At 43.4% G+C, this 23,880-nt stretch overlaps 1 protein-coding gene across 2 annotated transcripts; it reads right to left on the reverse strand.

Annotated features, from left to right (window-relative positions):
- Positions 1 to 1,946: 1,946 nt before the first annotated feature.
- On the reverse strand, positions 1,947 to 23,339 carry LOC147308747 (TSC22 domain family protein 2-like). Of its 2 annotated transcripts, XM_086271487.1 has the most exons (4): positions 20,714 to 23,339; positions 10,786 to 10,860; positions 3,908 to 3,959; positions 1,947 to 3,754 (listed from the first exon to the last, which is right to left on the reverse strand). In XM_086271487.1, the coding sequence occupies exons 1-4, from the start codon at positions 22,570 to 22,572 to the stop codon at positions 3,395 to 3,397; spliced, it is 2,346 nt and encodes a 781-aa protein (XP_086127613.1). In that variant the 5' UTR covers positions 22,573 to 23,339; the 3' UTR covers positions 1,947 to 3,394. The 2 variants fall into 2 exon arrangements, with proteins under 2 accessions (XP_086127613.1, XP_086127614.1); XM_086271488.1 differs by lacking the exon at positions 10,786 to 10,860 and having other exon boundaries at positions 20,714 to 23,337.
- Positions 23,340 to 23,880: the final 541 nt, after the last annotated feature.

A 23,880-nucleotide genomic window follows, 5' to 3' on the forward strand; every position in this document is an offset into this window, starting at 1 on the left:
TGCCAGAAAATGCTGAGGATTTTCTATGAGTCTGTGGTGGCCAGTGCGATCCTCTATGCTGTTGCATGCTGGGGGAGCAGGCTGAGGGTCGCAGATGCCAACAGACTTAATAAACTGATCCGTAAGGCCAGCAATGTTGTGGGGATGGAGCTGGACTCCCTCAAGGTGGTGTCGGAGAGGCGGATGCTGTCCAAGATAAAGACAATGTTGGATAACACCTCCCACCCACTCCATGACATGTTGGTCAGTCACAGGAGCTCGTTCAGTGAGAGACTGAGATTACCGAAAAGCACCACTGAACGACACAGGAAATCATTCCTGCCTGTGGCCATCTCCCTGTACAACGCATCCACTTAACACACTGTTTGCTGCTACAGCTACACATGTTTCTTTTCCAAATATTTATTTATAAGTGACTTATGTATGTATGTATGTATATATATGTATATATTGTACTATTCTTAGTTAGCGTATTGTCTGTCTTGTCTTAATGTTGGTTTAAAATGGAGCACTGTAACAAAAAATAATTTCCCCCAGGGATCAATAAAGTATTCTGATTCTGATTCTGATTAATTTTCAAGGATTTTTTTTTTTAGCAGTTTGGTTTGAAAAAACTATAACCAACCGGGATAATACACTTTTGCAACATTTACCACATTACAAAATCTTTTTAAAAGCCCCAAAAAGAACATCATTCTCTTGATGAGCTTCATGAGGTCATTGCCTGAAATGGTTTTCCAACAGTCTTACTGGAGTGCCCAGAGATGCTGAGCACTTGTTGGCTCTTTTGCCTTCACTCTGCGGTCCAGCTCATGCCAAACCATCTTGATTAGGTTTAGGTCATGTGACTGTGGAGGCCAGGCCATACGGTGCAGCACTCAGTCACTCTCCTTCTTGGAAAAATAATTTCCAAAGCACAGATTTCCACTGGTCCAGTGACCATTCCTTGTGTTTCTCGGCCCAAACAAATCTCTTCTGCTTGTTCCTTTTCCTTAGTAGTTCAGGTGACCCTGAATCCTCCCTTAGTTATGCTGCAATAGACGTAGGCTGCAGGGGGATTCCCATGATGCATTGAGTTTTTCCTTTCCAGTCACCTTTATAACTCATGATGTGTTAACAGACCTCTCTGCATTGAATCATACCTGTTATTAATCTCTGTCTCTCTTCCACAGCATGTCTTTATCCTGTCTTCCTTCTCTCATCCCAACCGGTCGCAGCAGATGGCCCCGCCCCTCCCTGAGCCTGGTTCTGCCAGAGGTTTCTTCCTGTTAAAAGGGAGTTTTTCCTTCCCACTGTCGCCAAAGTGCTTTCTCATAGGGGGTCATATGATTGTTGGGTTTTTTCTGAATCTATTATTGTACGATCTACTGTAAAATAGAAAGCGCCTTGAGGCAACTGTTGTGATTTGGTGCTATATAAATAAAATTGAATTGAATAAAGGCCTGATTCACTCAGTCTCTGCTGAACAGCTGCTGTACAGATGTGTCTGCTACTAGAACTCTGTGTGGCATTTATCTGGGCTCTAATCTGTGCTGTTAACTTGCGATTTGTGAGGCTGGTGACCCAGATGAATGCATCCTCAGCAGCAGAAGTGATTCTTGGTCTTCCTCTCCTGGTAGGTCCTAGTGTGAGCCAGTTTCATCGTAGCGCTTGATGGTTTTTGTGACTGCACTTGGGGACACATTCAAAAGATTGTTTATTCATACAAACACAGAAACACTAAACTTTTGAACAAAAAGGTGAGACACGTTTGGAATCTGAATATTGCTTTTATTTAAATACATTAAAATTTTGCAATGTAACAAAACTATTGGCATATGAAATTCAAACACCATTTAAACGAACAAAACATGGCTCACTTCATTTTGCTGTGACTAGTGTTGGTAACACTAGGTTATTTTACTCCGCTCGCTGTTGCGCATCATTACCCCCCCACCCCCCCCCCACGTCCCCATTTACACTGTTCACAGACTATCTTACAATAAGAGTGCTGAATAAAAATGAGGTAAGAAAGTGGTTTGAAGATTACAGATCATGCAGAACATGCTGAACAGCAACAAAAATATTCTGTGAAGGAGGAAGTAACAAATGAGAACCAAGGGAAAAAAAAAAGAAAAGAAAAAGGTGTGTGTGCATTTCAAAATACATTTACACAGCTTTGGATCTTTGGTTACAAAGTACATGTTTTCACTACTGCCACCGTGCCCGTGCCCCCACCCACCTACCCCGTTTCAGGAAAACCAATGGAGAACTAAAATGTGAGTGAGTGAGGGGACGTGGCAATACTAATTCACCTTTGCCTATCAAATTTTCACCGGAGGCCTTAAGATTTGATATCGGTGGGTAAAAGTCCATCATGCTATACAAAAATATACACTCAAACTGGATCTGGACTGAGCTACAAACTGGCAGTTGCAGCCTTAAAAATCTGGGTTAGTGTTAAACATTTGTCAGAATTTTTCTCTGTTTGTTGGCATTTCACAAATATATAAAGCTGTTGTCTGGGATGTGTGGCCAATCTGTTCAAACACTGGGGAAAAAAAGCAAGAGAGGAAACAAGTCGTTGGGCTCCTGTTAAATAGGTTTTGTTGTTTAAATTGTTCATTTATGAAAAATAGCAGCCCTGTAATAAATAAAAACACTTAACAGTAGAACTCAAAAGAGTGATGCAAGAGTTGGACTTAGTAACGGCAGCGGCGTGGCGCTCCGAGGAAGAAGGAGTAGGAGGAGGAGACAAATAAAAAAAACAAATAAAAAAAACAAACAAAAACAAAAAACAAAAACAAAAAACCCCCCAAAAAAAAACCACTCCCAGTTTTTTCTTTACAACATGAAACGGCAAGGCTAAAAATACCCCTCCCCTTCAATTATCTCATTTAAAAAAATAATCGCTCTCTTTTTGACAATCACTCCCCGTCTGTCCGGCAAACCCCTCGCTTTCCACAACAACAACTACTGGTTTCGGGTCAGGTCACAGGTTGGTTTGGCTCGGGCCCGGTCCAAGAAAAGACATCCTCTCTACAAGCCCAGCTGTTAACCAATCTGGGAATACAGCCAAAATGGAAAAAACAAAAGAACCAAAAAGACAAAACAAAAAACCCTCAACCTTCCCCGACTCTACTCTGAACACTTTGTCTCAGTCCGTCTGTTGCACTCTTGATGATTGCATTAACACTGGAAAGGCCCACAGTACAGATGCATACACGCACACATTCTAACACCAATTCACAGTCTTGCTTCCTCACTCGGACACACACACACACACTCACACTCGCACAGAAGCACTGTACTCTTTGTGGTCAAGCTGGTGGCTAAGAAGTTCACATACACTAATTGTAATAAGTTGTAGAGAAGATGCTGTTCTGCTTTTCTTTTGTTGGTTTTTGATGCGCTTTCAAGCAGAGGTGACGTTGGGTTGCAGTTGTTGGCTGGGATCGAGCTGCGGCTGAGTCTGGAGCTGCTGGGGTTGGGGGTGGTGCTGAAGCTGGGGGTGCGACTGCGATGGAGGCTGAACTTGAAGCGGTGGCTGGGCTTGCTGCTGAGGCTGGCTGAGTCCTGGTTGGGAAGCCGCGGCGCCCGAGCTGCTGGTCGACTGGGTGGACAGCTGAGATAGCTGCTCGCTGTTGGCCAGAGATTTCAGCACGGCGTTCTCCCTCTCCAACACAGAGTTCCTCTCGTACAGCTCCTTGATCTGCTCCTTTAAGACCTCCACCTCTTCGCGCACTGCATACATCAGATGGCTTTTCACCAGGTCCTGAAGGAGAGCAGAGGGAAACATGAAGTGGGAACTAACCAGTGGTAGGAGCCATTGTCTTATTACATGTATACACTCTCTACATTGAACTCATTCCTAAGCTTTTCATTTAAAAGAGACGCATATATGATTAGTGGTAAAATGAATACTCACCATAGCCTGTTCAATTTTATTATCAATGGCAACAACATTGGTTCCAGAGGCACTGCAAAAAAAGAAAAGACAGATAAAGTACAGTTACACAAACAATCGCATCATGATTACTTTCTATATTTGACTTCTTCCTGCTTTTGTGTTCCCAAACACATCGGAAACATGGAAAATACTGACTTCTATTGAAATGGACAAAAATACTAATCCAACTTGAAATAAAGCAGAACCCCAGATAAAAAGCGAAACCAGATGACACATTGGTGGTCGACCAGTCAAGCAAGGCGCCTCAGGCATCTAGGTCAGATCACACAAAAGCACCAGTCACCACTCTCACATCTACGCCTGGCCACCTACAGGAGAAATGACACGAGACCGGGCCCCGGCAACAGGCTCAAGTTTGTTTGAATGATGCATCCGTTTGTTTAACAGCCATGATGACTGGACCGTGCGGATAAATCTCCAAAGGCAGCTGCCAGCTAACCCCACCGCTGGAAACAAATATTCATGCACCCAGATTCACATCAATGTGTAGCTATGATTAAGCGCTATTTGGTCTGACTCCTGTAAATCTATTACAACGTGAAGACACAGCTACAACCACGCGGGGAGGAGGAGCGGCGCTCTTACGTGCGGCGTGTGCGGTAGGAGGGCAGCGGATCGCAGCTCGCGAGCCGGGTCGGGTCCCCAGGGCAGCCCGGTGGTTTGTAGGAAAACGTGCACGGCATGGCGCTGCTGGAGCTCCACCGGTAGCAGCGCACAGAAGGTCATCGGTGCCTACCGGAGGCGGTTTAGCTGGGCAACTGTGACCGCATTTAGAATAATGAAACACGAGCCGATGGGAGGAGAAGTGCGAGGAGCTGAAGGAGGTGGGGACACATGTCTGAAATTATTTCTGGCTCTGATGGCTTCATAGTGAATGATAAGTGCAGCGACTGTGCTCGGCAGGGCTACAAGTGCAAGTTAAATGGCCGAGGTGGAACGTGCTTTAAAATATAATTTTGATCCACTGCAAGCTATACTTGCTGATCAAACCAATTATCCCCCACTGTTACATCCAAATGTTACAGAGGCAGCTATAAGCAGGCATATGCTGTGTCTGCAGAATATGTGCAACAGCTGCACAATAACCCAGTTTTCCTCTGGGATTCACCTCCCCCATCCACATTTGTTCCATTAACTTTGTTTAATATCTTCCATCTTGCTCATGGGAGTAAACATATATACTGGTTTATTGAGAACATTCGAAATATCGCTGAATTATTTAACTGTGGATTGATTTACAGACATTACTATCACTGAAGTTATCCCGGTGATCAGTGATAAGAATAAGTAACCAAATAAGGAATTTATTTCTATTTCTTATATATTCAGTTAATGATGTTTAAAGTTTCTAATAATGAGGTGAGCTTTGTGCCATGTCAGAGGCATAAACAGGTCTGGCTGTTTGTGGGAGGGAACCAATCAAAGTTGGCCTCATCCTTAAGAGGAGCTGAAAATGGTGAAACTAAAACATGCAAACCTGCTCTAGCTGAGTCAAACAATATAAATACAGAAAGTAGAAATTAGCACTTTAAGAAATCAGTAAGATGTTATTACATACTTTCTCCACCAGGGGGACATGATGAGCTTAGCTGTCCAGCTGCATATCTTCTAACTCTGTACTTTGGTGAAAAATCTTATTATAGCAGTGTTTTCATTTTTAATTATCACTTAGTGTCTTAGTAAGATTCCTGATCTCATAAACAAACAAAAGGATCAGTTCAGCTGTAATAAGATGCAGATTTACACCTGCAACAAAAAGCTATGAAAAAAATCATTGCCACCACGCGGTACTAAGGTGCCTTCAAATACATGTAGACTCCTACTGTTGTTCTGTTCCTCTACATGTAACTAGTGTGGGTGTGAGAGGCCGGCAGAAAGACTCGGATGATCTTTATCAGCAGGCTGTACTGTGGAAGGAATGTTCCCCATACTCCTGCTGCTGGGAAACACCGTCACTCACACCCGTCCTCCACTCCTACCTCTGGTCACTGCCAGATATGATAATGTCAAACACCACTTCCAAGCCAGCATGTCACACAATGACGGGGCAAAAAAATAAATAAAAAAAATGCAGATGTTTATGAACAAGATGCACATGGTGCAATCATGGCTAGAGGCGCAGATCACGCCCATCACTTCACGAAATAAAATTCAGCACTCGCTCATTAACGTCTCTTTATGTCGTTCCCTCAGACATTATGTGACCCCCACCATGAGTGCTTATACAAGCAAAACACTTTAAACAAGGAAAATAACATCAGCTTCACCCAGTACCAAACGTGTCTTTAATTTAGACGTGGTGCCGCACTCAGGACCTCCTATAGCTTTCCTCCCTAACAGGAGTTTTCAATAGGCCTGTGCCTAGAGGAATCTCTCAGTCTATAAAATACTGAGCCTTAATGGACTCGCTGGGTTACACCCTTGTTGCTTCACCAGTGGTTTTCAGATAGTACAGCAAACAAAAACATGCTCTGCTAATAACAGGATCACACTCTGCAGCTGCACATGTATAAATACAGGCTTGTTTGAATCTGTTAGAGCCCAAAGTTTGCTTATACCCACGCATGAAGTTCTACTTTTGAGAAAGACGAACGGCAGGATTTCAATTGGACCAGCCAAAGACAAAATAAGAAGAGCCGATATAATCTCTTAAAAGAAAAGCAAGTCAAGTTGATAAAACTGATGTGAAAAAACTGTAAATGTGACGGGGATGAGACAGGAAAACGATGACAGATGTTCACAGCTAAGGCCAGACGCTTTGTGGATTATACAGGATACAGTAAATTTCCATATTTTCTGGATAAATCTACAGTTAGGGTGGAAACCTGGGTCCAACCCTCATGTGACAACTCACATGGCAGAACAATTGTTAATGGAGGGAGCCATATTGTGCAAATTCTATCAAAACTGCTGCAGATTAACTTCCAGCCTGGTTTCAGCTCTACTGTCATCCAAGGTTAAATGTGATACTCCTCTGTAGTGCCTTTAAATGACCTCATTGTAATTAAAGCAGGGGGGTATGAAGCATTTTCTCCTGGGGTTTCCTCCAGCTGGTTTCAGAGAGCTGGGTTGAGACTATTGTAATCAAATCAGAGAATAAAACGGCCGGGAAAACTCTAAAAAACCCCATGTGCACTGTCAGGGGAAACATGTGACAAGCCAGCAAACTGTAACTATGGAGACTGGAAAACAATAATACAATCAACCTTTATTAAGAGTCTGTCAGAACAAGTGGGTAAATATGATTCTATTAAGTCATGATGGTTTGGGCAGCTCCTCTCGACTATGACTGGACATACAGACTGAAGCAGGCATGTATAAAAACTAAACAAAAAAAAACAAAACACTCACAACAAGTCAAAACCATATTAGGAGACCATCTGGTATTCGAAGTAAAACTTCCAAGAACAACTGGCACTGAGGGAGGGAGGGAGGGAGGGGATTTTTGGTTTTTGGGAACTGCACCATCAGTAGTGTTTTGGAGCACTGGTACGAGCTCTGCTGATACACATGATCTTGTTTAAGTCTCTAGAGCTCCTGTGAAAGCCAAGAACTAGTCTGAGCGCCTGACTTTGAACCAAATCACGTTAAATGCTCGGCGGAGCCGCCTCCTCCGTTTTGACAGCATTACAAAGCGAGCACTGTACGACCGCTGATGTATGTGGGGTCAAATCCCGGAGGCCTAAAGGCTGGGCTCAGATGAGGGTCTGAACTTACTCTGCCGCTGATTATACAACCGATCGCTCCTATAAACTTCACCTTCTACACCAACAGGACTGAAGTTTATAAGCTCCCGGCAGAAGTTTGCAGCTTCCCTTACAGTGCTAGCTGTAAAACAGGAATGCCAATAAAAAGTCCATTAGCGCTAGAGAGGTTTACACTAGTACCAGGGCAAGTGGAGCGGCGGGCATGCATAAGTCATCTGCACATCAAATAGTTGTCATTCCTTCTCCCTGAAAGAACTGCTGCCATATTTAAGACCACTAAGTTTCCTTCAGCAACATTAGCAAAAAAAAAAAGGAAAAAAAAAAGAGACATGATGATACAAGTTTAGAGCTTGGGAGGTGAAGGCGAGGCTGATCATGTGCCCAAGGACAACAGGTGCACGGGACAATATTCTCGTGTCATGCCCCCAAGACGCCCCCAATTTAAAGGGGGAAATCTGTGTTCTCTTTCTAAGCAGCTTGGTACTGCAACCACACAAATATTTACTTTCATTTTTATCACAGACCTGTGAACTTCCACAGTTACATTAGACAGCTGTGTCTGTAGGAAGGCAGTCCGCCACAGAGAACAAAATGAGGAAGTGCTATAATTATAACCAAACAGCAAGCCTCAAAACTCGAGCGTGGCTTTGGTGTAATTATGAAGCAGCAGTATATATTTATTACCCAAGAAAGCTGACGGGCTTTATTTGACTTGGTGGTTAACGACATTTTTAAATGTGTTGATCGATTTTGGCAGCATGCAAAAATAAATGAACACATATTGGGTCATGAATGGATAATGATACCAGGAACTGTAAATATTCTGAACCAGGTCTGATATTTAAAAAAAAAAAAAAAAAATTGACAGCTGACGAGACGTTTTCCTTTTTAAGACATCAAGTTTTTGTTGCTCTCTTTATCTGTAAATGTCGTTCTATTTGCTGATAACTCAACAAGGCTGATATTGTCAAATGTATCAGTGTGTTTACCCTAATATCTGTATAATACACCCACAGGTCTGACAGGGGTCAATAGGTGCCATGCCTTTAAGCTCTTCTAAAACAGATTCTTCTGGAAATATAAAAATATATTAAAGAAAAAAGTAAACAAAATGAAAAACCTGGCAGGAGACAGAGGCGACCCTACATGCGTTCTTCTGTTGGGAACATGTGACCCATGGAGATGATCAAATGGGTGAATTTCCTATACAACTGGTGTAGATCTACTTTGAGGAGGTTTTTCAGGTTAAACAGGCCTCCACACAGGAAGCATTTCCACCATCGCCCTTACGACTGGTCAGTAGCTGACAAAAGGCTCTGGTTGGCTGGGTAACCCTCTACCACCCCCTCATATGTCAATCGCGGTCATTGGTAGTCACGTCAATCACTTGCCAAGAAGTTAAGAAGTTTACTCTGAACCCTCCTAAATTATGTTGCTGACTGTCTTTGGCCTGAGTGCTTCATATGTAAACGGCCCTTTAAAGTACAAAGCAGAGTTATGGTAGGGTTGCATATGTTAGGGAAGTATAGATGAGGCACAGTTCTCTGTAAACAAACATGAAACGGATGGTTTCACTTCTATACAAAAAGAAATGCAGGAATGATGCTATGATATAGCAGCCCATGTGGTCTTATTCCAGCGGATGGGTGTCATCTGGAACATCATTTCCAACACACGGGTGAAGAAAAAAAAAAAAAGACCTTCAGGATATTAATTTTTCCACTTTCTCCGCCTTCATCTGGTCGCCTCACACATCATCCCAAACCAACCGTATAAAAGAGTCGGATCACGTGTCAAACGGCCATCGCCCAAATCTATCAAACAAAACTTTGGTTATCTTTGCATCCAAGGAAACAAAAGCAGTCCTTGATGGGACAATGTACCCACAACAACGGCGCTCCAAAAGAAGAAAGAAAAAAAAAAAAGAATGCATGGGGCGAAACATTTGTGCCATCTTACACTGCTGCTGCCTTCAGCCAAGAGTAGAAATCACGTGCACGCCACGCAGCATCACACTCTAGATAACACCACCACAACGCTGATCTATCTTTTCAAATTTAAATCAAAGCAGCTAAGGCGCCAAAAGGGCTGACATTACTGTATATGCACGCGCATGAAAGTGTGTGTGTGCGTACATGTGTGTGAGCGAGTAGTTCCTCAGCGGCTGGTTGTGTGTCAGCTGTATATTTCTCTAAAACAGTTTCATTTCCTGTCACTGAGATATGGTTTCATGTGCTTCTCTTTTCATTTTTGTAAATGGCATCAGAAAAATGTTCGCCCCTCCGATTGTCTCGCTACGCCATCTACTTACCTCGCTGTCATGTAGGAAATGAATCATTTCATGATGAATTTAAAATGTAACCGTGAATAAAAACCATTTGGCAGGAAAGAGTGCAGAAAGAGCGCACTAGAAACCTGGCTTTACTCAGGTTCATATTTAACTCCAGTGTTGCAGAGAGCATGCACACACTCTTCACGCCTCTTTTAGCCACTTTAAAGCTGAAACAACAAGTTTAAAGTATTTTCATTGGATTGTTTTCATACTGTATGCATGTTTAAACCATGAACATCAGCTTAAAAGTCCTATCAGTCTGCAGAACTGCTCTGATCGAGTTGTTTCATGTTCTTTGTTGTCACTTCACAATACTTAAACCAGAATGACATTTAGAAGTGTCAAGCGCTGTTAGATGTATTTGATGTTTGAGAGCACAATATTGCTCTTTAGCATTACAGAAGAAGGCTACAGTGTGGACATCTCCATTCCTGTGATCAACAACTGTGTACACTACCAGACTATCCTAGAGTTTGCACTACGAAACACAGTCAGCTGTTGGATTAATAGTGGCCGACTGAAAATTTTCAACGTTTAAGTGACACACACACACAATATATGACATCTTAAAAAGAGACTGCGTTAATTTGCTAGTGAGAAGCAGTGGGAAAAATAAATAAATAACAGAGCGAAGAGATGCCGGTTGAGAAATCTACTGGCTAATCCTGCGCTTGCAGCCAGGCTTCGTTTCCAAACTCAATCCATGCACGTGGAAAAAGCAAAGCTCGCTGCTACTGAACACTGCACACACAATGTTACACTCTTGCAGGCCTGCCCGGACCAATCCAGTACTGTACCTATCAATGTGCGCCTTTGAGTCTCTTAATCTGCTGCCAGACTGGAAGGCCTGGTAGAAAGCCTTGGAGGGATTCCTGTGTCAACCGCATTCAGGGAAGAGAGAAGAGACAGAGTGAAGAGCTGCGACAGTGAAAACAGACTCAAGTTTGACTCCTACAAATGCTTTCTCACACATCTTCAAAACTCTCTAGCAGTAAACATGACTAGAGTTAAGGCTCTTAGTCTTAATGGGAAGATTCAAAGAGAGTAAAGCAAAGGTCTGAGGTCTTCAATTAAACACAGGAAGTTATGTTCAAAGGTGGGGACAGCTTCAAACACATTAAGGACCTCCCTCCAGCTTTTAACCGTCAACATGCTGATCACTCAGTTGTACTCCCTGATTTCACCCTCAACTTGTACTGACACACACACACACACACACACACAAACATCACACACACACGTAAATATCATTTGTCTTGGATATTTGAACGTCACTGCAGAATTGTGCATGTGCAGACGAGGGATGGTAAGAATATTTCATATATTTTAAACTCAAATGACTTGCGCAACTACTTCTAGTTCAAAAATATATATGCTTTTCCTTGATGATATATAACAAAGGTTTTGGTTTAATTAGTAAAATTAGCATTTTTAAATAGCCTTTTTTAAATCGGGGCTTCATTTAGGCAAGCAGAACAGAACAGACATTAAGCAGACTATCCTTGCTTACATAATCATCTCCTGGAGACGATTCTGAGCCAATAAAAACCCGACAATGCAGTTTCTATTGCCAGAATGCACTCAAATGTTTTCTGCCAACTACCACTGACAAACAAAAACAGAAGAAACACATGACTACTTGCTACGCTGCAGATCAGAAATAAGGGAAGTGCAAAATGCTAAAACGTTAATTTAAATAAATATCTGTTAGTTGCTTAGCTTCTTCTCACATTATCTTTGAACATATATCCAGTGTAAAATTAACATGACACAATCTGCAACTGACACTGATAAATGTCCTTGCAGTTGCTAACAGGCCAGTATCTTTCCAAATGGAGGATATTGACAGACACCAAACGTTTGGCCAATTTATCTTTAGCAATGCAGCCGTAGGAGAGTAGATGTGACGGGAATGGTGAGCATCTTCCAAGAATGGCAGGGATTCCCAGTGAACAGAGTGGTATTTATGCCTAATGACACTAGAAAGCAGTTTTCAAATTCTGCTGGTGGGAAGACCTTTAAAAAAAATGTTTTTAAGAACCTTAGAAAAAAACAAAAAAACAACAACAAATTTTATAGACACACAAATACACGAGCACAACTGCTTTATTGCTGGGCTGATGTTATCTGTATCTGCATTTACAATGGCCAATAAATGAACATTTAAAAAGCAAAAAAAGAGATGCGAGAAACACCCTTCAATCATGCCAGGCGTATGGATACTGCACAGACAGCCCACCAGGGGGCACTCTACAAATTTCCTCATGTCAAGACGTGTTTGAAATGCCACAAAAACGACTGTAACTGAGCAGAGGTGGGCAATTTTTAGAAGAACCTGTTAACAGTTTGTGTCTTTAAATAAATAAATAAATAAATAAATAAATGAATAAATAAATAATCGGCTGATATGACAGAATATTGATTTTTTTTTTTTACATGATCAAATATTGGTATTGATGAGGATGAAGCTGGATCTTTTTCCTGATCAATTCCTGGTTAATTTGAGTCAAATACAATCACATTACTCAATTTCACTCTACCCCCCATATTCCTGGTAACTAGCTACAAGTACACTGTGTTCTAACAACACATGCATGAGGGGAAGGCAAAGGAAATCCCCGTCCCGTCCCCCCCCCCCCCCAAACACACAGACACACAGATATACTTCATTTACTCTCAGTCTGTGCATTTTAAGACTGCTTCTTTCTCACATTCACACGAACACAAATGCGCACTGACTGCACGTGCACACACACGCACAGTAAAGTGTAGATTTACAGCATGCGTGTGGATATTATAGCAGCCAAGGCTCTTTTCCTAGAAATTTCTGGCACAAACTGCCTTTGTCACATTACCTCATGACTTAACACTCTCACTAGCTCTGGCTCTGCTTAATATTACTTTGTGGCCTGCAAATCTCTGTACACACACACCCACACACGTGTGCCAGGCACGCCTCCACAGGAAAACCTCAGTTTTTCAAGGCTAAAGCTCTGCACAAGTCCTATATCGACTGAAATCAACAAGGTCAGATGACTTGGAGTTGGGTAGCCTCTTGATGAATGAGGTAAGAACCAGAAGAGTCATCATTCTCTGTCTTCAAGTAGCAAACTCTCGACTCTCAAAGGCTGTCTTTGTCAGTCTAAAAGGCAACATGTCAATATCCCTTTATGAAAGCTGCTCTTTGTAAACCAGACAGTCACCGTGTTCAGCAGCTGAGAACATGCGGCCTCCTCCATAAACCCCAAAATCCAGAGTGTGTGTGTGTATATGTGTGTGTCATACAAAAGGAGGGAACACATAACCCAACAGATGTGCACACACAATGAAAATACCCCCCCCCCCCCCCCCTCTCTTTTTTAACCACTCTCTGAGATCCCACAAGGTTACCTGATTGAAAAAAAGAAGGTTGCACATGCTCAGGCTTTGCTCGAGACGACCCTAAAGCTAATGTATGACCAGGCAGCAGAAAATAATCTGAAAATAACTCCTGGATGCATTTTTGCTGGTTGATGTCACACATTAAGCTGGGGCATGACACGTGCATTCTTTATTTATTTATTTATTTTTATCTCTCCCCCCCCCTTGTTTCTGCAAACCAGTGGTTTGCAGGTTTAGGTCACGGTGTTGAACCTCTTAATAACCTTGCTAAGTAGCTGAGCATGTGAAAAACCCACAACAGCCTTAAGTGATGAAGCAAAGGGGGAGCGGGGTAGGAAGCTTGAGTTGGAGAGCGAGAGCATGCAGAAGTGCAGGAGGAGAAAATATCAAAGAGCAAAAGTGTGAGAGGGAAACACGAAGACTACAAAAAGGTGTCAACCTAGATATTTTCCTCTCCAGTCAAGGTGTTGCAGAGGCGGCATGGTTCACTCAAGGTCCCCCTCACAGCAGAAGCACCGAAACTTCAAACCGGGGCCAAATGAGCTACAGAGTTTTACAAAGGTGGGGAAGTTTGCTCTTCTGTTTGCAGTGCAAATCATCCCCTTTCTACCCTCCATCAAAAACATGGCCATTGGATGGATAGAGAGTGTTTGAGTTTATAAAAAGGGGGCTGAGGGATCACTAACAAACTGGTAGTGTTGGTACTAACTGGACAGGTAGAGTAATCTGGAGGCAAGTTGTGCACAAAGAAGAGGGAGAGGCTATAAGGGGCTGTTGAAAGCTCTCATTGTTGGTGCACATGAGGAATCAGGTTTTCAGAAAAATCCATATATCTGCCACACAGCACAAGTAGGTCAAAACTATTTAGATTTCAGTGGCCTCGTGAGATTTCTTTCAGCAGGTTTTAGGTTGTAGTCAAGGGAGATGGAGAGCAAGAAGGACCCAGAGCAACTGCACGATTACAGCAGAGCTACCAGAGGAGACTGGAAACCTGGATTTTAGCGTTCAAACTAATTTATAACCTCATGTTTAGCATAGCAAAACTAGGTAGTTGCATTTTTTTGATCTTGTCGCTCCTTTTAGGGCACTCCCCAAGAGTAACCGAACACTTTTAAATCTGCTTTTATCAAGCTACTTTTAGAGATGCGAGGAAATAGCACATTAAAAAATAAAACAACTTTTAGTTCCAGAGTCTAGTTCCTGGTATTAGATGGAGCCTTAGGAGTATCTAAACATATCCCACATGCGTAGATCTTAAAGTGGATTGTACAGTTCATGTATCCAGTTTCTGAACCACTTATTCAGCTTGGGTTTGAGAGGCGGGGTACAGCCTGGACAGGTTGCCAATCATAGAGAGAGACAAGCTTACACACACACTTTAGAATCACCAATTAACCCAACAAGTATGGTTTCCTTCCACAGCCGAGAGACAGAGCACCCAGAGGAAGCCCATGCAGGCACAGGAAAACATGAAAACTAAATTGTATGTAGTGGAAAATAACTGACAGCAGCAGTGAATAGATATATGTGTAGATTAAAAGACTTGGGCTAAAAGAAGCTGGTATTTAATTGACCAAAGAACAAAACTGCTTAAAGACTTTTTCAATTATTGTGTCACTTGTTAATGTTTTGCTTTCCACAAGCAAGATAAAAAGAACACTGTGAGCTAAGCTTATCTATAACACAGTACAGCACATCCCCAGTTAAACACCGGACCAACTTGGTGAAGCTGTTCTGCTTGTGAGAAAAATGAAGAGCTTCAGGTGGGATGCAAATTAAAAACTGAGTCCAAAATACACAACCCCTCCAATCTTATCAGTTCTTTTTAATCCGTACATGCCTGCTTCTCTAATGGCTGCACACATAAAACTGACATTTTGCACGCCCGAGTCACATGCTAGCCTTCTTTCTACACCGGTGAGACTGACATAAGAAGACCGTTGCATTATTTCAGATAATCCCACTGGTCTCAAAGAAAAAAAGAAACAAAAACACAACCTGTCAACATGGATTCTGAGCCTCTACACCTGGGGTGGAGGGGTGGATGACTGCAGCAAAGCCTACAGACATACTGACTAATAGTGCCGGTCAAACTAGAACAATACACCCTTCTTTTATAAAAATAACTCAAAGGCTGAGATTAGGCTGGGGTCATAGAGGAAGAACAACTTGACTAGTGCACACAGAAACACACACCTAAAGTTGAGGCTCCATTTCAATATTTACAGCCAGAAAAAGAGAGTATTACATTGCTGTTAAATGCAAATAAAGATACTTGTAGATCTACTGCTCGCTGCTGTGCAGCTCAAAGGGTATTACAGCCGAAAGGCAGATTAAAAACTTTCATTCCAATCAAAGCCACTTTTTTTTTTTTAAGTGTTGACTTGTACCTCAGTGAAGCACTGTGGATAAAATGTACCCACCAAATGTCATATGATATGACGCAAGGAAGCAGGGAGTCAGCTAAGGAATATTAAATGAATAGAAGGTGGAGAGCAGTGTGAGCGACTGTGACTGAAAACAGGATACAGCAGTTAGAGGAGAGGTCAGCGATGGGAGGGAAAGACCCTGTGGTACATGCTGTCTCTGTGTCACACTCACTCTCACACACAGAGCTACCACTTCCACTATGACTAAAAATGAATAAGCAGTTCTTATCCACGTCCACCCCCAGCATGGATACTTGTGCACACATACGCAAGCGCTCATGGAGTCCAGCCATCCCCTTAAAGACACACCTCTTATCCACCCACACGAGCACAGTCTCTCAATTCACTGTGGCAGTAACTATATCGCAAACCTGGACTCCCCTCCTCTCTCCTACCTCCTAAGGAGTCTGATCTTACATAAGCTCCCGTTATGTGAGGACAATAAACCATGCCCCCCCAGCATGAGGCTCAATTACATACAGACTTCAGTTGCAATACATTTATGATGAGTTTGCAAAATAGCAGCCATCCCCCCCTCTGTGAGTACGGCAAAGACATTATGGCAATCCAGAAATGTTGTTTTATGCCTTCGGTTGTTGAAGCCATCTGGGAAACATTAAGCTGAGAAAACCATATTCTAAAAATGAGAACAGCATCTTCAGTCTCGAGTATATATAGCCATTGTTTTATTTTAATTACTTGTGAGCAAAACTAAATGGGGGAAGGAAGCTATGGACAAATGTAAGAGTCTTTCCAGTTTCTGCACTATGAAGTCTATAACCCTTTAAAAGATGCAATAAATACTATGTAATGCATGTTTTATTGGGAGGTGTTATTAAGACACTTGATATTAACACTCAGCATAAGAAAGAAAGCTGCCATTACTAATAAAACCTTTAATGAACTGCATGCATAAAAATCATACATACAAAAGACCCTGAACTTTTGTATACATGTTACACATATCTAGTACAAATGGATATATTAAGATGGCTAAGGCCCCAATCAAACCGATCAACAATCAGTGGTAACTACAGGTCAGGAAAGACGTGTAGTCCCCGATTATAGTCACAGTGAAACTGACTGCTAAGCCCCAGTCATGCTGACCTAGAGGTCAATCAGTGCCCCCTGGTAACCACCTGTACCTAAACGAACGTGTGTACTCCATGACCAGTTGGTGAATAGTTGCTGTCAATCCCCAGTGTGACATTAGTCACAAAGAAGTATACGTTACTATACTGAAAACCACCTTGTGAATGTCTTAGTCTTGTTTTGCTCTTCTTTCCCCTAACCCTCAACTGGTTGGGCTGGATGGCTTCCCCTGCTCGAGCCTGGTTTCGCCAGAGATTTCTTCCTGTTTCAAAGGGAAATTTTCCTTCCCACTAGGGCTGTTCGATATAACGATATATATCAGATGACGATATAAAAACGTCTATCGTTTCATTTTACACTATCGTTTGTTTCGTGGTGTCGCAAAATAAACTGTTTACGGCAATATTTTTTTCATCGTTTTGATGGTCACTGTAGTGGCTATATTAATTTCTTAAAGTTCTCTCTTTCTCTTATATTTAATATAACCACACTATTGAAGGACAAGCGCCTGTTTTTATGCGTTGTGGTTAGCAGCAACGATGGTAAAACCATCTCGTGTCCGCTTGTTTATGTTCCACATAAACCTTTCACAATAAAGCACAAGATCCTGTTGAGACTTTTCAAAATAAACTGAATCACGTGAAAGAGCAGATTATTTACAGATGAGAAGTAAAAAAAAAAAAAAGAGCCGTCAGGTGCTAAAAAACAAACCTTAGACTCAAACGTTAGAACAGGCTTTTCCCCGCAGCACGCCGTGTAATAAATACTCACAAAGAAAACGTCGGCCGTTACAACTTATGTCTAAAAATGTCGAGTTTCATGCATCGGTTAAAACACTCGACTCCAGCTACATGACGCGCAGCTGGAAACACTTCCCGTAAGTCGAGCTGCCCGAGATTCACAGAATTTACAGAAAATGTTACATTTTAGTGATTTATATCGTTATCAGGACGATAGAATTCTTATATCGGGATATGAGATTTTGTTCATATCGCACAGCCCTACTTCCCACTTTCGGCAAGTGCTAACAGGGGGTCGTCTGATTGTTGGGTTTTTGTAATATTGTAGGATCTTACTAAATAAAGTGCATTGCAGAAGCGATTGATGTGAATTGGCACTGTAACTGGACAGTTACACCCTGCCTTTTGTTGAAATGAATGACTTATTCCATAGTGGCCTTATCATTTCTGAGCTACCATTAGCTAGCGCTGCTCACTGTTACTGCTGGGAGAGGAAGAGAAAGCACTGAGGATAGGCACTAGGGAGTGAGTTTTGTGCAAAAATCTGTCCAAAATACCTCATACAGCAGGCACTCCACAGGGTGAGTCAACCAAGAGAGTCGGGAAAGGTCTCACTTTTTTCACACTTATGCTACAGTCTGTTTATTTGGCAATAAAAAGCCTAATTTGTGTCTACAGAAAAAAAGAGAAAGTTTAATGAGCATGAATTTTCTTGTTGTTTGACACATGAGTATGGAGAGAAACAAACAGTGCAGTAGAAATGTAGAAATTAAGAATGGAAACATGTTGTTTTTTTTTTTTTTTAAAGCTACGGGAGGGAGGTGTGCCAGGCATAGCTAAAATGCCTACTAAAGAGAGGCACAGCAGGTTTCAGTACGCAACTTCTTCCTCCTCTTCTGTGCTTAACTCAGTTGCTGCAGTAAAGGAATGTCATTCAACACTTCATCTGTACGTGAGCAACTGTGATGCCTCTTCTGTCAGTCAGAGGGGCAGACAGCATGCTGACCACACCAACAGAGAGCAGTACGCTAGCCGGTGTTTTGAATGACTTACAGATGAGTGTGAACCCTTACTATGAAACATGTATGTTTGCTCCTGTCCAAAGGCTCTAAACAGAACAGGGTAATTTAGCCTAAACTTGCATTGCAAAAGAAAGGGGCCATTGCGTGACAACGCACAGTTGGTTGACACGCCCCTTTGTGAGGTCTCTTATCGGCAAAACAGGGGCACAGTGGAAAAACTACTGCTCAGTGTCTGATAGTGCTTGGCTGTCGTAAGAGACCCCCGCTCTTATCACCCCGGGAGCTCGGTCTTCTCACAAGCAAACTATAGGTGCTCCAAAAATCTAGCGCCCGAAGAGAGTGACATTATCACAGACATTAATAACCTTTGAAATGTCACCTGATATTAAAAAAGTGCACTCAAAATAACTGGCTTGTGGTCATTACAACTTAAACAGATCAAGTGAAGAGCTGAATATAAACCTGCGAAGCTCATCTCCCTCTCATGGTGCGAAAGACTTTCAGGATGGACACATACTGCAGAGATACTGCGTGAAACTGATAAAACAAAGCTTAAGTTGTATGATTTGGCTTGCTGGTTGGACATGCTTATATGAGTCAAAAGCTGACATGTATTTCTCATAGTGGCAGCTAAAGTGTTTGGAAGGCTTTTTGAGTCCAATTGCAATCATTTGCATCAAGAAAATAAATTGTTCTCGATGTCATGAGTGATATCTGTGCAAATGTATTTATGTTATTGTGTGACACAGACTCATCAGTATCTAGTAAGATAATCTCCGATGTCCATTTAGAAATAACATCCATAAATAATTCAAAAATGATTTATAAGTGCCAAAATGTAAACAAATAAAGGATTTTTAAAAAATAAAACAAAATAAAAGCCAGTCACAGAAATGACAGAAGTCATCGAAGCACTTTAAACTTCCTTGAAGTGCACATTACAAACTGACACTTCAACATACAGCTCGAGAGGAAGAAAGAAAGTAGTGCCAGTGCTCTGCAGGCTGCGTATCCTGTCTGGTCTACATTCTGGTACATCTCTAAGACTGTAAATGGAAACCACTGAGAGATTTCAGGCTTTAAATCATTTCCGCTCATGTGTGCCATCTACTACTGAGAGAAAGATCATTTCTGGAAGAGATGCAAACTTCACATACTCCTATTTTTTAGTTCACAAATCAAATCATGCGCAATTGTGATATCTTTTGTAGATGACATTTGCTTACAAAGAGACTCCTTATGTGACACCACATCACAAATTTAACAATGTAAATGCCCAAAACTTCTCTAAACATTTTTAGTGAGCAGTACCTGGTGGGGCTAACTGTAGCAATGCCCCCCCAAAATACATTTAAAAAATAAAATACTCTTCATTATGTTTGTATCAGAACGGATTTTCTAAAACAGGACCTGACTTAATAAAATCTGCTGTACATGTGCAGTGCAGCCTCAGTTAGCCTGGCTAACTGAACACTGAACTAACCTTACACATAGTAGCAACCAGCAAAACATCTGTGAGGTTTGCAGCCAAGGCCATCACCTCACACACTGTCCTAGAGGGTGATAGCTGGAGTAAAAGCTGGAGACTCACACGTACACACACACCCTTACACACAAGGAGTCACAGAGTCACTGTGATACAGGAGCCATGTGTATTTAACAAGTTGTTTCTTGTGCTGGGGAAGTGTGCTACACTCCACTGACTGCTTTAGGCCCCAATATTAAAACAGCAAACATATTTCCTTCCTGTGTGCCACTACTCTCTTCCTCGTCATACTCCCCTTCCTCAATACCTCCCTGAAACTACGGGGAAAACCCTGTCCGTATTAACAAGCACACAGTGCTGCTGTTTGTTACGGCTTTTCATCTTTCTGCAAATGGCTAAACGTGTGACAAACTTCTCCCCTGCTGTGGACTAAATTAAGCATGTTTAGTCCTTGCATGGTCATTGTGATTTTTTGAGCGGTGTTCATTACGGGTAGTTTTAGAGAGGATCAGCAGTGATGATGTGAAGCTTAACAGGGATAGGGATATTAATATAAAGACTTGGAAATATATTACCTGTCCTCCTCCCCGTCGACAGGTATGTGGATTGCAAATATGCTGTTGACAGTCGGAGTGGTGAGCTGCAGGCTCTCAGGCATGAAGGGCTTAGCTGGTTCCTTCACAGAGACAACTGGAGACTGTATGTTGATGATTCCATCTGACTTCCTCCCACCACCAGCTTCCACCTGACCAAATGCAGTCACTGGGAGGCCCTGTGGCCCCAAAGCCCCTGCAGTGTTGCTGTGGGCTATCTGACCTGGAGGCAAACTCGGGGTTGTCACATTTGGCTTTGCTGCACTGGAGGCAATGGGCACAACAGTGGGCACAGTGGGGGGCACACTGGAACTCACTGCAATGGCAGGCACGTTTTGTACACCAGAGGATGGAGGGTGGCCGTGGGGTTGAGGCTGTCCAGCGGTGGCATAAAGATTCACAGTCTGCTGCTTCAGAGCAGATCCACCAACCAATACGGGGCCTCCAGCAGCTCCCATCCCTACAGTCTGCTGCTGCAAGACAGTTGGAGCTGGCTGTCCAGCAGGTAGAAGTACTCCTCCTACTGCTGCTCCAAGAACATCTACAGCCTGACTTGGCGCAGATGCCCCTCCAGAGGCTGTAGGCATCACCGAAGTGGGTCCTTGTCCCTGGCTGGACACTGGGTGGGGCTGGCCTGAGGCAAGCCCTGGTGGCAGGGGTGCAGAGTGGTGCTGCTGATAGTACTCTGCCTGGTTCTGCATCAGTCCAGGTGATTGGCCGGCCAGGTGCTGGCCCACAGGAAGCTGTTGTTGCTGCTGCTGCTGCTGCTGAGGAGGGTAAGGACTTGGTTGGACAGAGAGAGGCATGATGGGAGACTTCTGTATGAGGACACCGGATTGAGGTGGGCCGTTTTGCTCGACAGGCAGCAGGTTCTGTGGAACAAGAGGCTGCAGACCTGCCACTGCTGGCTGAGCCGGAACAGCCGTAGGCCTGGAGAAAGAACTGTGCGTGACCGACCCACTCACACCTTGTTGGCGGGCGCTGTAGTTTTGATGGTGGATTTGCTGCTGCGGTGGCTGCGCCTCCACCGAGTGCACACGACTAGAAGAGAGAGAAGAGTCCGCCATGGAGCCCAAGCCATGACTCGAGGGCGTTGTTGAGGTTGCGGCAGATCCTCCTGTAAGCCCGAGCCCACTGTCTCTGTCTGCAGCAGGGTCCAGTGCTGTGTTGGCATGTCTCATGCTATCCACAGTCCGACCAACAACAGAGCTCTCAGAGTCCTTCTCATAAAACTCCGTGCATGTCCACCTGCCTCGCCGAAACGGTTCTCCAGTACCATGATCAAGTTTAATGACCCTGAACCGCGAGGAGCAACTCACCGTGGAGGTGGCAGGAGGTGGAGCTGAACTGGGCACTGCAGCAGGTTGGGATGTGTTCACTGACGCACTCGCTGGCCCAGCGCTGGCTGCAGAAGCAGGCTGCTGCTGCTGCACTGGCCCAGCCTGAGTGATAAGGGGTAAACCAGCCCCAGCGCCAATCCCCGGTGCTTGCTGACCACCTTGACTCGAACCAGACACTCCCACTTTTCTGAAATCCCCAGAGGGGTTGCTTGACAGCGCTGACAGCTGACTGGCATGAGGTACGCTTGATGGTGGCATCACTCCGACCGCCTCTGGCTCCACAACATTATTCAGAGCTTCTTCGGATGAACTTATGTCACACGCAGGCTCATAATCAGCCCGTGGCATGTCGTAGATTTCCGACGACACGTCCTCAGTCCGTGACTCGTCTGGATCGTCCAGACTCTCCGTGTCGTCGGCGGCACCTACAGCCGCCACCTGGGCCTGAGTCACACTTGTGATCTGAAAGCAGCTCTTTTTCTTGGCCGGCATTTTCGACATATTGACAGCCTGAATCCAAGTCCCGTATGGCTATGTTTATCCTCAGTCAAAAAGGGGCGAGCTGGCTGCAGCTTTTAAAAGCTTAGAGCATAATAAGCAGCAGACCTGGAGCTAGTTTTCTTTTTAGCCTACCTAACTGTAATCAAGATGTATCTGCGCCATCCTCTTCCTCTCTCGGACTCCTGTTGCGTTTCAAGAGCTCATAACGCAATGCCACACTTCGTGTCGTCTTGTCCAGCAGCAGGGCTTCAGACACGATTACCAACAGCCCGTGCGGTGACCGATCCGCGGCTTTCGGCCCGCTAATGTCCCGGTTGTCCAGTTGTCGAGCGGCCGTTGTCGCAGAGTGGGCTGCCCAGCTGTAGGGGCTACTTTAAGCTGAGGAGGGCCCGTAGCCCTCCACTCACTGAGCTAGCTAACAATTCAAGCCAACTGGCTGCTGCACACTCCCCCTACGTCGGAACAAGTATGTGAGACATCCTTCTGAAAGCGGCGCTGCGTAGCCTCTCGCTTCACCAGCTCAAAGTCATTCGTTGTCGACACTCACTCCGTCGCTGACTACGGTTGAGGGAGAAAGGGGCTCTTAAATATGACGCGTTAATAAAAAAAAACCCCCAAATGATATTCTAAACAGCGTCTACAGTTGCCTCCCTCACTCAGTCACTCCTGACAAGATGGCTATGTTGTGTGCGACCGCGCTGCATCGTGGGTAGGTAGTGAGCGCAAAAGACGTTTACGTACCAGGCTTTTGAGAATCCATCCTAATGATGCCTTCACGGGCCTTCGGAAAAAAACAAAAACAAATACGTTCACAACTGCACGCACAGAAAGAGTAAAAAGAAATGTTTTAGACATTTGTTTTTAGACTACTCATTAGAGTAGCACTACCCTGAAATTGTTGTCGGGGTAGTGCTACTCTAATGACTATTTAACCTTTTATATTCTATTTGTCACTATTCAGACAACGGATCTATTTGACCGATTACTTTGGACTTTGGAAAACTGTGAAACGTAATTAGCTCATAATTTCCTCATTATCAGTCTAGCTGATTATGCGATTAGTCAGATTTATATAAATCACAATAGATGGATGTCTTGATAAAACACTCCCAAACACTCTTGCTTGTTTGCTACCGCCTGCCCCTCAGAGCAAAATACTCTTTTCTTATCGCTGTAAAGTTTATTTCTTTCTTTTTTTTTTTTGTTACACCTTGCCTTAATTAGCTGTTACTGGGCTATTATATCAGGTAGCATGAGGTATAAAATGCCTTATTTGATGATCAGCTGCAATAACAAACTAAATCCACC

This window comes from Aulonocara sp. 'chitande type north' Nkhata Bay, linkage group LG18, assembly GCF_057382095.1.
Source record: "Aulonocara sp. 'chitande type north' Nkhata Bay isolate Kocher_YH1m ecotype deep benthic linkage group LG18, A_spYH_male_GT1.1, whole genome shotgun sequence".
Lineage (NCBI taxonomy): Eukaryota > Metazoa > Chordata > Actinopteri > Cichliformes > Cichlidae > Aulonocara > Aulonocara sp. 'chitande type north' Nkhata Bay.